Below are 15261 nucleotides of genomic sequence, written 5' to 3'. Positions count from 1 at the left end.
AAGAATAGATTGTCTTTCCAGGCAGTGACAATCAGCATGAAACAAAACAGGTGTGGAAGTGGATGCTGAGGTAAATAAAGACTTATCACCTGGGTTATTTGATTGGTAGTGGGAAATATTACTTAAGTGTAGTTGACCTTTTTTCCTTAGAACAGTTCTGAGGGATGGACTAGGATTTACTTCAAGTATTGGAAGCAGAAGGAGCAATAAAATGTATTGCTTTATTCTTCACATTTTTATTGATTAGACCACTTAGAAATTTGTCTGATATGTCCAAAATGTGACCATTATCTCTATTACGTATTTGGCGCTGCCTCGACTATAGTGGTCAAGGGCCAGAACAGCCTTCTCAGTCCAGTCACAGCTGTTGCAGATTGCCCTTGGTGGTAGGGTATCAGCGCTCCGTCTTCACCTTGTTTCTAAGACGGATGAACTTTAGGTTCCATTACTGTTTCCTAGAACATAGACTTAAGTGGATATAATTTTTTTCAGTTCTTTTAAACTTAAACATTGCTTTTTTAGAGTTGAGGATCAAATCCAAGGCCTTATACATACTAAACAAATACTCTACTACTGGGGTATATTCCTGGCATAATATTTAACCCCCTTCGCTTCCTGTGCCCAGTGCTAAAGCTCAAATCCCCAGTGCTTCACACGTACTAGGCGTGTATTCTACCCTCTAAACCCACTGAATTATGTTCAGAATGTAACATTTATTTCATAGGCATCATTAGGCTTTGCCACAAGTTTGGGTATACTTAGAAATTTTTATTTCTGCAGATATACATTATTTTTGGAATTGATTTATCTGTTTTCTTCAAGAAATAAAGAAATAACATCTCGGTACATAGTCTAGTCTAGGGTGGCCTCCAACTGGTAATCCTCCTGAATGTTTTGTGTGTGTGTGGTCATTAAGCCCAGTGCCCCATGCTTGCTAGACAACCACTCTTTTACTTAGTCATACCTCAGCTACTTACCTTTTAATGTCATAAGCACTCTTTCAGACATATTCTGTTTCTTTTCCTTCCTCCCCTCTCTCCATCCTTCATTTCCTTTCTTTCTTAATAAAAATTTCTAGACATTTTATTTCCTCTAATTTTAGAAATTAATTACTTTAAAAATTTGATCTCCCTAGAGGAATAAACCATTGTCTTCCTCCATGGTGGATTTGTTTTTTAATTAAATCAAATCTTTTTTGTTGTTGTTGTTTTCTCTGGGACTCTGAGGGAAGAAATTTAAGCAAGGGAACTGAGAAAGGTGGTCATCTTTCTTTCTTTCTTTCTTCCTTTCTTCCTTTCTTCCTTTCTTCCTTTCTTCCTTTCTTCCTTTCTTTCCCCCACTTCAGTTAGAAGCTGTTAAGAATAGTTTTAACAAAATGGTTACTTTGATCCTACATATTTTTCTATTGCAGTGACAAAAACTATGACCAAGGTAACTTTTAAAAGAAAGAAATTTAAAAAATTTAAAAAAAAATTTGGGGCTCATGGTTCCCAAGGTTAGTCTGTGACCATCATGGCAGGGAGCATGGTGGCAGGCTGTCAGGCCCGGATGGTGCTAGAGCAGCAGCTGAGAGATCACATGCTGAGAAAACAGCCATGAGGCAGAGGGCACACTGGAAATGCCTGGGGGTTTTGGAACATCAGCGCTCACCCCCACTGACATCTCCTCCAACAAGATCAAATCTCCTAATCCCTTCCAAACAAACAGTTCCACCAACTAGGGACCAGGTATTCAAATATGAGCTATGGGGACCATTCTCATTCAAACCATCACACGCAGTTTTCATGCTTCCTACTGCTGGATATTTCCTGGGTTTAGTTAGAAGACTGGCAAACATGGCAGCCTTTTGAAGTAAATTCAGTCATTTGGCCAGCCTACAGCTTCCTCCTTTGCTCCCTCCCTCCTTTATTTCCTCCCATCCTTCCTTTTCTCCACACAAACACACCCATGTGGAGGTCAGAGAACACCTTGAAGGAGCTGATTCTCTCCCTCCACCAGGTGGGCCCTGAGGATCATCCTCAGACCTTAGACTTGATGGCAAACACCTTTCCCCATCTCACGGATCCCCATGACAGAAGCTTTAAAAAAAATTTTTTTTTTGATGAGATGCTGTTTGTCAGTTTTATTTTTATGAATATTGTTTTTCTGTCAGGTTTAAGAACCTTTTCCTTACAGGCAGGAAACCCTGACTACTCTTAGGGATGGAGAGGGAGGAGGAGAGAGAGTGGGGGAAGTGGGAGGGTGTTGGGAGGAGGGGCGGAAATGGAAACTTTTATAATTTAATAAACTTTAAAAAAAATAAAAATAAAAAAAGAAAAACAAACAAACAAACAAACAAACAAACAAACAAAAGAACCAAGAACCTTTTCCTTAATTATATGCCCCAGAGATTTCCTTCTATGTTTTTTTCTAAGCCTTTTAAAAGAAATATGTTATACTGGTTTGTAATGTATTTTTAATTGACTTTTGTGTAGGGATGAGATGTTGGTTGAAGTCTCCCCAACCCCAGATGCTGCCTAGTGGGTGAATTTTTAGAAAGGAGCCATACCTTTAAAAACTATCTTCACAGATCTTTTAGAAGTGCAGTATGTATATATGTAAGGAAACATTATGATGAAACCCATTATTTTATACAACTAATTTGTGGTAGTAAAATTAAAAAGATAAGTAACTTTTTCTAGTTAAGTCTTTGTTTTTGTGGTATTAACATAAGCACTTTCTACATTTTTGGTTCCTGGTATGTCTCCGTTCATGATTTTCAGTCTGAGAAAACAGTTTAGTTCATGTTAAGGATTAGATTTTATTTTATGATCCAGTATGTCGGTCTCTTTGAATTTCTGGTTTAAAATTTAGTACATTTTGGTGATAAGAAAGAAGTTAATTTTAGTTTTTAAATATAATGTATTTTTTTAGTTTTATAAAAAAGGCTTTCTATATATTATATTTACTTTATTTTGAGCCAGTTATTTGTGGGAGATTTGTTTGGGATGAATGGAATGTCTCCAACTATATTCTTGACTAACTGGAGACCTTGTAGTAAATACTTTGGATTGATACACCTGCATCCTAGAGTTGGTCTATTTGTTATTTTTTCTGGAACTTGCATGATAATTACAGGCGGATTAGCTCCCATTCCCACCAACAGTGTATACAAGGGTTCCCTCTTGTCTGTCTGCTTGCCAGAGCTTGATGTGGTAGATGATCTTTTTGATGCTTTTTTGAATTGTAAATATTTTGTTGAGAATTTTTATATTTTTTGTATTCAGTAGGGAAACTAACCTATAATTTTCTTCTTTTGTTGTTTTATCTTGTTTTCTGGTTTTGGTATCAAGATAATACTGCCTTCATAAAAAGTTTGGTAGTGTTATCCCCCTTTCTATTTTATGGAGTAGTTTAAGCATCAGTGTTGGTTCTTAAAACAGGAGATTTCACTAGTAAATCCATCGGCCTGTTTCATTTGAGAGATCCATTTCTTTATTATTATTTGTTTAATTTCATTGCTTTTTATAATTCATTTATTTTTTAATCTTTTCACTTGTGTGTGTATGTTTGTGGGGTGTTCACACATGGCATGGCACACTTATGGACAGCACTGTGGGGCTGACTGTGCGCTCATGTTGTCAGGTGTCCACAGCCATCTGGCTGGCTGCTGTTTTTCTATGTTTATATTGACTTGAAGCGATGACCTTGACAAGGTTGTGGTAGGATTAGTTTTCAGTTTCTCTTAATTCTTTTAATATTTTTTGATATAATAGTAGTTCAAAGCCTAAAGAGTTATTACCTTAAAACCCTTTTTTGAGGCAAGGTTTCTCTGTATGACTTTGGTTGTCCTGGAACTCTCTGTAGACCAGTCTGGCTTCCAACTCACAGAAATCCACCTGCCTCTACCTTCAGAGTGCTGGGATTAAAGGCATGTGTCAACACTACTTAGCTACTATGAAATCTTAAAAGGAGTTATTTAGTTAAATCTTTTTTTATCAAGGATTTATTTGAAAGTAAGGCTCCCCTCCATTTCCTTCTCCAGATAGCCTATTCTATTACATAAAGAAGAACTCTCCAATGGATTATGTAATAATGCTCATGTTTGGAAAAGCAAAACATTCTTGCCTGTTCACACAAGGGAACATACATGCCTGTTCCGACAAGGGAACATTTAAGAAAAGTCTTTGGAATTGATACTTATTTAGAGAAAGCATCCTGAGGTTGGAGAGATGCCTCAGTGGTTAAGACTTGTGCTGCTCTTGCAGAGAGAGACTTGAGTTCAGTTCCTAGCATCTGTGTTAGTAGGTTTACAACTGTGACTTCAGCTCCAGGTATCTTGCACCTTCTTCTGGCCTCTATGGACATCACCACACATATGCACATACAAATGCACAGACACATGCACATAAGTAAAAATAAAATAAATATTAATAAAAGAAAGCATTCTGTAATATTGTTCTTAATGTCTTGGTGGATTCATAGACTCCTTAGAAACTGACAAAAGCAATGGTTTCTCTAGAGAAGTAAACTCATACAAACAAAGGCCGTTTTATAATTCCAAGGGAACCCTTATGGAGTTTAGGTAAAGAACTCCTCTGTTGAAAGCTCAGACAATCTACTGGATTCCTTGAGAGAATATACTACTTTTTGACTTTTAATATGTAGAGAAAAATACCTAACCCTAATTAAAGTCTATGGATTCTGATTTTGTTTTGAATTTTGCTTCCTCTCTAGCATCTGGACCATAAGAACTGTGCTTATTTTCTTCTTTTCCAAGAGAACAGAGAGAAATAGTAAGTTTAAGTTCCAAATATTTTTTATAAATATATATTAAATAAGCAAACTCATTGTGCGATATTTTATAAGCTAGTTATGAAATAGTTTATGAGATCATAGTATGTATGAGATTATAGTGTATAAGTATCAGAATTCTTTGCTCTACAATAAAATGAAGTTTGAATGTAATAAATTTCTATTTTTCATATATATCAGTTCTTATTTAGAATTTTTTCACAAAACATTTTTTTAAATAAAAGCAAATTATATTTGTTAAATTAATCTTTGTGGGAAACATTGGTACAAAGTAAAATATAACACACATATTCTTGTTCTTTTTATTTATTTTATTATTTTATGTGTATGGGAATTTTACCTGCATGTTTGTTTATACTATGTGTGTACCACCTGGTACCTGTGGAGTCAAGGAGAGGCCATTGGATCTCCTAGTTGAAGATGGTTGTGAGTGTCTGTGTGTGCTAGGAATTGAACCTGGGTCCTTTGGAAGAGTAACCAGTGCTTTTAACTGCAGAGCCATTTCTCTGGCCTTCTGACTTTTCTTTTAACTGTATTACTCTCATTAACCTCATAGCCCTTTACTTCGTTTTAATTGAAATATAAAAATAAAGAATCAGCTTCTGTGTATGTTTTATATATGGGCAAGTTGTAAAGATTTCCAAGTCTTAAGAAATATCTTAATCAGTTATACATTTATTTATTGAAAATTTTTTCATACAATATTCTGATCATTGTTTTCCCTCCCTCAACTCCTCCCAGATCCTCCCACTTCTATACCTAGCTAACTCCACACCCTTTTTTTCTCTCTCTTTTGAAAACAAATAGGCAATTAAAGAAAAAGCCAGAATAAGAAAAGCAAAAACAAAAAAAAATCACAAGAAACACACATATACACACTCAGATACATGCAAAAACAAAACCCATAAAAACACAAAATCAAACATCATGATATATAAGTGAAACAAAAAAAAAGTCCAAAAGGCAAATATGAGACAAAAGGCCTATAAAAATACCTTTGAGTTCATTTTGTGTTGGTCATGTATTACTGGGCATGGGGCCTACCCTAAAGTGTGGTTAACATGCCCAATAAGACTCCATTAAAGAAAACTGATTTTTCCTTTGCAAGAGGATGCCATTTGGAGCAAGCTTTTTGGTTAGGGATGGGAAATCGTATCCGTTTCTATTTTTCAGCACTGGAACCATGTTGACGTGACTCTGTGTAAGCCCTGTGTTTGCTGCCCCAAGTCTCTGTGAGTTCATATATGCACCTGTCCTTTTGTATCTAGAAGACACTGTTGCCTTGGTGTCACCCATCCCCTCTGGCTCTACAGTCTCTTCACTGCCTCTTTCATAGCTCTTTGAGCCCTGGGGGAAGGAGTTTGAAGAATCCCATTTAGGACTGAAATGTTCCAAAGTCCCTCACTCTCTAAACATTGCCTAGTTGTAAGTCTCTTTGTTAGTTCCCATGTACTACAAAGAAAGGTTCTCTGGTGATGGTTGAGTGAGGCACTGATCTATAGGTAGGACAGAATGCCATTACGGGTTATCTTGAGCATAGTGGTTCTCAACTTTCCTAATGCTGCGACCCCTTAATACCATTCCTCATGTTGTGGTGAACGCTAACCATAAAATTATTTCCATTGCCACTTTATAACTATAATTTTGCTTCTGTTATGAATCATAATGTAAATATCTGATATGCAGGATATCTGATATGTGACCCCTGTGAAAGGGTCATTTGACCTGTACAGGAGTTATGACCCATAGGTTGAAAACCACTGTGTTAACAGAATAGTAGTATTTGGTTTTCTGAATCTAAGTAGAGAGCTTTGGTTACTCCCACAGCTTTTGTGCCATTGTTTACTGGAGTGCCATGCAGATAAGTCACAGCTTGTAGCTGGGCTGGCCTTGGTCTTTTTCCTCTGCAGTAAGACCCTAGCTAAGCATCAGCTTGACCTCTCAGAGTTCAGTGAGATATATACATTCTTCTAAAAATAAACTTTCCATATGGTCTGCTTCTTTTTCTTTTCTTGTCCCCCCCCCACTGTACAAAGTTTAGTATACTGAATTAATAAATATCTGTGATTCTACTGAAACAGTTATCAACTCATGGTCCATCTTAATTTTGTTTTTGCCTTCATCTTCACTATTTACATTATTTTGAAGTATATCTTAAAATAGAGTAATAATAATATAATGAATTAATCATACTTAAAAATATTAATATAAAATATAAAAAATTTCTGATAATTTAAGAAGTTCTACTTGCTTTAAGAATATTTTGTTTGATTCAGTATATAAATAAGGTTGTATAAATAGATGGCCTTTAAAACATTCTCCTTGCATATGACTTCACTTCTGTCTGCTTTAGGATATGTGGCCTAGTCCAAATAACCACTTATCTTCAGACACCTTTGATTTTTTTTTTCTTTTTCTCACACTTTTCCTTATCCTACTTTTTTGGCAACCCTATACTCTTTGAATATAATTACATGCTTAATCTTTGACAAACACTATCTAAATACACTTAATATTTCCATTTAAAAAGTTTTAGTGTGTGTGTGTGTGTGTGTGTGTGTGTGTGTGTGTGCGTGCACCTGCATGTATTTATATGCCCCGTGTATGTAGTACAGATATCTGTGGAGGCTAGAAGAGGGCATTTGATCATTGGAACTGGACTTCCAGGTGGTTGTGAGTTGCCCGATATGGGTGTTTGGAACTACACTCTAGTTCTCTGCAAGATAGCAAGTGTTCTGCAACTGCTGAGCCATCTTTCCAGATCCTTGTCAAATCAAACTTGTATTGATAACTGCTCTATAATCCTAATATTGTTCCCTGGAAAATTTATTTTTCTACATTATTTATTTATTGTGTTTGTATGTGGGCGTATAGGTGTCACGCTGTACGTGTGCAGGCCTGAGAACAATTTGCAGGAGTTACTAATTTTTACTAATTATTTCTACAGAAAAACTAGAAACTTAACACATTTGTAAAGGGATTCCTTTTTTGTTTTATTTAATATGTATGTGTGTTTGTCTGCATGCGTGTATGTGCAGCACGAATGCCCAGCGCCTGTGAAGGTCAGAAGGAGGGTTTCAGATCCCTGAACTGGAACTAAGGGTTCTGGTGAGCCATCATATGGGTGCTGGTAAGTGAACCTGGGTCCTGTACAAGAGCAACAAGTGCCCTTAACCTCTGAGCCGTCCCTCCAACCCCTCTTTTATTTTTCCAAAATTATTTATTTTTATTTAAAAATTATTATTTTGGGGCAGAATTTCAGCATGTATCTCTGGCACCTAGAAATTCTTATGTAGACCAGGCTGGCCTTGAACTCACAGAGATCTTTCTGCCTCTGCCTCTCCCTAGTATTAAATGTGAGCAGCACCACGCATGACATAAGGGATATCTTTTGAAATGATTCTTCATGTCCCACTTTGCAAACTTAAATAAGCATGCAAATTTTAGAAATCTTTAATTTTGAAATGCTACTGATATCTTTTTTACGCCTCTTCTCAGATATAATGAAGAATTTCAAAAGTTTATTATTAAAATAAGTACCATGCTTATAAATAGAATATTTTTATTAGTATATAAAAGGAGATTCAGTATCTGTAAATTAATGTGAAATATTAAAAACAAGTAAAGTATTGTTTCTGAAAACATAAAGAATTTTGTCTAGGGGCTGGAGAGGTGGCTCAGTGGTTAAGAACACTAACTGCTCTTCCAGAGGACTCTGGTTCACTTTCCAGCACCACATGGCAACTCACAACTGTCTGTAACTCTAGTTCTAGGGAATCTGACACCCTCACACAGACATCCATGCGGGCAAAACACCAATGCACATAAGATAAAAATAAATTGTTTAAAAAATTTTGTCTATATAAAGTTCATTAATATTTTTCCTGAATCTTGAAATGTATAATACAGCCAGAATATGAAATGTATGGGTAAACATTAAGATAATTTTTATCTCTGCATATGTGATAAATTTAGAGGAATCCTGGACATTTCTTGTGTTTACTTCATGTATATTATTTATAATGATTGAATCTCATATCTAAGCATCTTAATATTTGATTTAACTTTGATTTAAATCTTGTTTTCTAGACGAAGCCTTGGATGATTTAAAATCCCAGAAGAAAAAGATAGTAAGTTAAATTTTTATCTAAAGTTAATTTATATAAATAAGTTAAGAACTGAATAATTAATGTTTATTATATATTATACCTTAGTGACTCTTCAAGGAACACTTTTGACAATATTTTGATGTTGAAATTATGACTTTTTTGTAGTTAATGATAATACGCAGGAAAAAGGTTAGATGTGGTGTTTTTAGATTCTGAGAACTATGCTAATTGGGAAAGTATGCAAATAATTCATATTGAAGAACTAAATGAGGCAGAGGGTATAAAGGTGAGTACCCAGAGTGTTTTTTAGAGCCCCAGTGGAGGAAATGTGTACTTGTGTTCATTCTTAGGTTTCTTTAGTACAGAGTGGGGGGGGGAATATTAGTTATAAGAGAAAGTCAACATAGAAAGACTGAAATGAGAGACTGTGATATTTTTCTAGTATCTTTTGCTTTACCCCTGCAATGGTGAGCACACGGGTACCCATTGTGAGGCTAGTTTGTGAATGACTTGTGTGTTTTGGGAAGAGTACTAGGGTAAGAAAAAGGGCTGAGGGGCTCAGAGGCCGGCACATGAATGTCTGTATAAGTGAGTTGATCTTGGGTTTGCCTCTGTGGTTTTACACGTTTTCTTAGTATTAAAGTGGAAATGGTAGTGATTGCTGATAGTATGATGTTATATAGAAACTCGTAAGATGGAATTTACTCAAGTATTCAAGTATACATAGTCTGTTTAGTGTACTTGTGTCTGGAGTATAGTAAGTTGATTCGTTTTCTGTTGCTGTGGTAAAGAACTGAGGTGTTCAACTTAAACTGATGACAATTCATTTTGGCTCCTGACCTTTTAAAGGTTTTAGTCCTTGATCACTTGCTTGCCTGTGGTAGCACAGTACCTCATGATGGGTGCATGTTGTATGAAAAGAATTTCATGTAATTTTCATGTATGAAAAGAATTGTATGTAAGTAACAATTACAAAACGTAATGGGGAGTGGGTTTGTATCAATTAGTACTTTAGAATTATCTTATTAAGGAAAATAAATGAAACAGACACACAAGTGAATATTAAGGCTGACTGATCTACTAGGAATCGCAGTTGTTGAAATAGCATTGATTTGAGTTCTCTGTTAAAGATGATAGTTTGGTCTAATCTTTTAAAAAATTTAAAACATTTTTATCTTTTAAAGACTTTCACTGCATATAGTTATTATATTTATTATGTTACATAAGGACATATTCTCACAAGTATGTATTGTATTGAGCAAGTTCCCTTCTCGTATCCCCTTGGTCTCCCCACTTCCATTAGTCCCCTTAGACAGTTCCACTTTTCTCATGCCATATTTATACATGTTTTTGTATGTGTGCAAAACCTAAGAATCACATATAGGAGAAAACATACAATACCTGCTTTTCTGAGACTGGCTTAATTTTCTTAATATGCCAGTCTTTGTAAACCTAGCAGTAGGCTGCACCTGTAGCTATGCTGATGGAATCTTTCCACTCTGACATTTACGTTTTTATTATTCATAGTGGAATAAAACTGTAAATTTGATCTGTAGGTCACAGTGCAACATTTTAAGTGCTCGCTCACCGTATTCATCTTAGTGACTTCTATTGTGCTAGTGTAGAGCATTTCTTTTGTCACTGAGAGTTCTGTTTCACAATAAATCTAAAAGGAATTAGCATCAGAGAATAAATTCTTTAATATTCCATGATGACATTGATTTGGGGATGTATTCTGTGATACCCTTTCTCTACCTCCATTCTTAGTTTTTCTCTAGTCCAAAATGAATTTTACATCATAAAATTAAAGTAACTTTATTTATTGTATATTATTTATCATTATTAATTTATTATAATTGTGGAATAATTAGTAAAATATTTTAGTTTTACTAAATTGAGATTCATTTATCTTCTCAGAACTTAGCTTCTTAAATGTTGAACATTTAATGGGGAAACTATTAACTTCTATTGTGTGGGTTATTTCTTTTAAAGCTATGCTTTAGCTAAGTAAATGTCATTTGAGTCTCTTTCTAAAATAAGTGTCCCTGAGTGAACACGCCCTATAATGAACATAAGTGGTTGTTGGTCACTGAGGAGAAGGTCCTGTTCCAATTTTTCCAAAAGCATTTTATATTGCACCTTAGTTTTTTGTCGCGCTGACTATCTTAGACTAGATCTTAACTCTAAATATTGCTGAAGTTATATTTTACTAGTGATTACTTTTAAAATCAAACCCCTGTATTAGGCTTTAAAGTGACTTGAGAGCGTAGTAAGTAAAGTGCTAGAACAAGAAGTATTTTAATTACAGTCCCTAGTGTGAGCATAAAACCCAGTACAAATTTTACTTAAATCCTGTTGGATTTTTTTAAAATTCTAAAGTCGTTTGAATCTCAGAAAAAAAAGGGGGGGGGTGGGGTGGGGAGGACGTTAGCTTTTGAGTCACCTGAGCAAAGCCGCGGCTGTGCTCCCAGTTAGTGCTCTCACTGCACTCGCAGCAAGCTAATTGCTTCTGCTAATAAATAATCTAAAATCGATGCTGACAGCAGTTAATTGGCACAGAGATTTTATTTTGTAAAGCTCTTGGCTAACGACCTTCTTAAATTAATAGCATTAAGTGCTATGAGGAAATAAATCTGAGGAATTGCCTGTCATTTGCTTGTCATGTCTAATAACTTCCAATAATGATGGCTGATAGATTTCTGCACATTCCATTATTGAAGTCGGTGCATGTAATTATTCTCCTCATTATATGTAAACAATTAGCCATATTTGGTATTTCCTTGCAGTAAAGCTGCTAAAATACAAGCAATGTGTTAGAGGTTAAAAACTATTTTAAAAGCTTGGATTTTAATTATTTGATCGTAGGAAATCTTTCTATTTAGATACAATTGCTGAATGTAAGTACAACCAGGAGAGGGGTGATTTTATTTTTCTTAATTCCAAGATTTTAGTATCTTTTGAATACAATTTATAAAAACAAATAATGTCTCAAAAAATAACAATTTATGTGAAATTTTGTTTGTAGCTTGAAGAAGTCATGGAAAAAGAAACTTATAAGACAGCTAAGTTAATTCTCGAAAGGTTTGATCCAGAATCAAAGAAAGCAAAGGTAAAGCTGTGACTCTGCTGTTTCTTCATTACAACTTCTCCATTGTATTCGGGACAGCATAATTTAAACAGTATTGTAATTGACAGGAGTTTGAGCCGCCATCTGCTGGAGCAGCTGTAACCGCAAAACCAGGACAAGGTAAATAACTTTGTAGAAACTGCTGCTGCTGTTGGAAAGATCCATATTTACCCAAGTGAGTTCACAAGTGTGTGTTGGTGGTGTGTAAAAAGTTAAATGCTTTTATGTTCATTTATACTTGGTAATCTGACATATGACATAAAATAGATAACAATATTTTTGCTTTTATTTTGTTGGAATATGTTGATAAGTTAGAATATTGAATATTTATTGAGATTAAAATAAATAATTGGTTTTAATTTTGAAATTTAATTAATTTTACTTATATTATAATGAGCTTTTTCCTTTGCAAATAATAGTCTTAGGAATATCTGTTATTAATATCTTTTCGTTTTTATGAGATCCTTCTGGAGAATGAAGATTTTTGTGACAGTTAAAAAACTTTAAAATAACACATTTACTTAATAAAAAAGTAAATAATTTAAAAATGAGAAAAAAGAGAATTGGATATATATGAAATTTTTGTATAGTTCATATAGAAATATATAGAAAGAAAAATTTCATATAACAACAAATATTTGGAGTTGTATTGCCTATCATCACCTTTACATTAAGTATTATAAAATTTCGAGTCATTTTATATTTATTGCGAATTATTTAAATTTAAATTTAGTTTATTATTATTGTATGTAGGATGTGTGTTGTCGGGGGGGGGTCATGTATGCCAGGGCTCATGTGTATTGGTCAGAGGGTAACTGTGCAGTTGACTCAATCCTTCCACCTTTATGTAGGTTAAAGGGGTTGAGCTTAGGTTCTCAGGCTATGGGGTAAGTATTTACCTACTGAGTCTCCTCATCAGCCCCCAGAAGTCATTTCATACGGCTATATGAAATATCTCCTGAAGTGGAATGTGAATATTTTGAGTTTGCATTAGTTTTTAATCTTTATTTTTTTTCACTAGAATCTGGTAAGTATTCAAGATTTTGTGGCATTGAAGAAAAAATTACATAGAAAACTAACTCTTGTCCATGCAGAATTGAAGCCTGGTTTTAAGGTTATGATACTATTTATAGCTTTGAGAGGGAATGTTTTTATAAATATCCACAAGGACCATGAAGATTAAATGAGTCATATTTTAGGTTTCCTAACTGGTATGGCTGTGTGGGAAGAATTCACCCAGTCTTTATAACTAGGATTTTGAATTAGAGAAATATTAGCTTGTTCTTTTCTTTATTTTTTCACTGCTTTTTTGGTAAAAGTAAAAGTTCACATACAATTATAATAAATTAGATAATATATTTCTAAAGAAATTCCCATAGTCATAATCAGTGTTAAGTTTTTCTATAGTTTATACATTTGTTAAGCAATCATAGAAAAAAGTTTTATTCTGGGTGAAACATTTTTGTGTACATACTCTAAAGAAGTACTGCTGAAGTCTGAATCCATAGGAACAGAGAGTAAAATTGTTGTTTCCAGAGATACAGAGGTGATGGGGGCAGTAGGGAGATATCGGTCAAAGAACCCAGAGCTGTAGTTAAGTAGATGAGTATGACACACAGACAGCTAATGCACACTATGGTGACTGTATTTAGTAATGCTGTATTGTTTGCTTGAAATTTGCAAAGACAGTGGATTTTATGTGTTCTCTCCATATACAGGAAAACTGGCGTGATGGGAATGGCCGATTAGCTTGACTGTAGGAATCATTTAATACTGCTGAATAAGTAATAACACTAGTAAATATGTTTTCCATGTGGTATTTTGCAAAAAACTGTGGCTGTTGCTTTTCTAGGTATACTAAATACTGAAATATTTCAAGCAAGTTATTTTAAGAATTTAAACTTTTTTTAGAAAATTTGAGACACAAATACTATTTTTCCTCTGACACCATATCATAGTTGCAGAAAACTACTGCTGATTTCATCTGGCTTGCACACTTGCACGGCTTTTGGACAGTCTTAGCGAGGATTAATTTTTAGCTGTATTGTCATCACTCATTTAAAAAATGCCTTTAAGGAGCAGGCAAGATGTCTCAGTGGGTAAAGGCTTTTGCTGCCAAGCATGATGGCCTCAGTCTACCCCAGCATCCACAGTTAGAAGGAGAACTGACTCCTTGAAGGTGTCCTCTGACCTCCACATATGCTCCGTGGCATACAGGCACACAGTTTTCTCCCTCAAATTATTAAAGACTTTTAATTAAAAATGTATTGAATACTTATAGGCAGGTGCCTTGTAGAATAAAGAGATGAGGGTATCATTTTTTAACCTTAAAAATTTATATATTGTGTGTGTGTGTGTCCTCTTGTATGTATAGTTATACACACATGTGTATGCAAATGTATGTGGAGGCCGGGGGACATCCTCATGCTGTCTTTTCAGGTGCTGTTTACCTCTTTTTTCTTTTTTTTTTGGCAGGGTCTCTCACTTCCCTTTAGCTCTCCAAGTAGCCTAGGTTGTCCGGCTAGCAACCTAGAGATCACCTGTCTCTGCTTCCCCAACAGAGATTACAAGGGAGGTTCTTGTCTGGTCTTTCATTTTGTGGGTTCTGGGGACTGAGCTCAGGTCCTGCAACTTGTACTACATACATTTTATGGTTGAGCTATTTTCCCAGTCCCATCTCTCTCAAAAACTTAAAACTTTAACTAAAATACACTTTTTTGGGGGTGGCATATTATTCTAGGATATCTTGACTCTGTTTTTTTTCTTATTTATAAAGTTCTAAATTGTGTTATAATTTTTATTCTACCTTTTCAGAATTACATTTTAGTTACATTAAATCTTATTCAGCATCTTTTAGTTTCATATCTTCTTTGCTTATTGCAGACAGGGTTACACTCTGTAGCTGAAACTAATCTGGAACTTGTGGCAGTCCTTCTGCCTCAGACTCCTGAGTGCTGGGATTGCAGATGTGTCCCTCCTTTCTTAATCTGCTGTTGTTCTTATAGGCGATGATCACATCGGTGCTGGTTTTATGTTTGTGTTAGTTCTGAGTTCCTGTTGGTTTAAATCTTTAGTTTCTGCTGCACTTGCATTCTAGCGTTCCCTCTTCCCTTGCCTCCCTCCTCTTTTCCCTTCCTCTCTCATTCCTTCTTGTCTTCTCTTACTTTTTCATCTGAGTTTTGATTAACAGAAAGTGAGGTATACTAAATACTATATTGCATACTATATGGC

General features: G+C 35.0%; 1 protein-coding gene across 5 annotated transcripts in view; it reads left to right on the top strand.

Annotated features, from left to right (window-relative positions):
- Lnpk (lunapark, ER junction formation factor) overlaps positions 1–15261 on the top strand; it is a 52673-nt gene that overhangs the window by 16735 nt on the left and 20677 nt on the right. For all 5 annotated transcript variants that reach the window (XM_048425596.3, XM_048425595.3, XM_048425598.3 and 2 more), the window contains exons 5-8: positions 4717–4775; positions 8884–8924; positions 11929–12012; positions 12099–12150. In XM_048425596.3, the coding sequence (XP_048281553.3) occupies positions 4717–4775; positions 8884–8924; positions 11929–12012; positions 12099–12150 (236 nt within the window). The remainder of the gene's footprint in view (positions 1–4716; positions 4776–8883; positions 8925–11928; positions 12013–12098; positions 12151–15261) is intronic.

This window comes from Myodes glareolus, chromosome 21, assembly GCF_982192425.1.
Source record: "Myodes glareolus chromosome 21, mMyoGla1.1, whole genome shotgun sequence".
Lineage (NCBI taxonomy): Eukaryota > Metazoa > Chordata > Mammalia > Rodentia > Cricetidae > Myodes > Myodes glareolus.
This window is presented reverse-complemented; position numbering and strand designations above follow the sequence as displayed.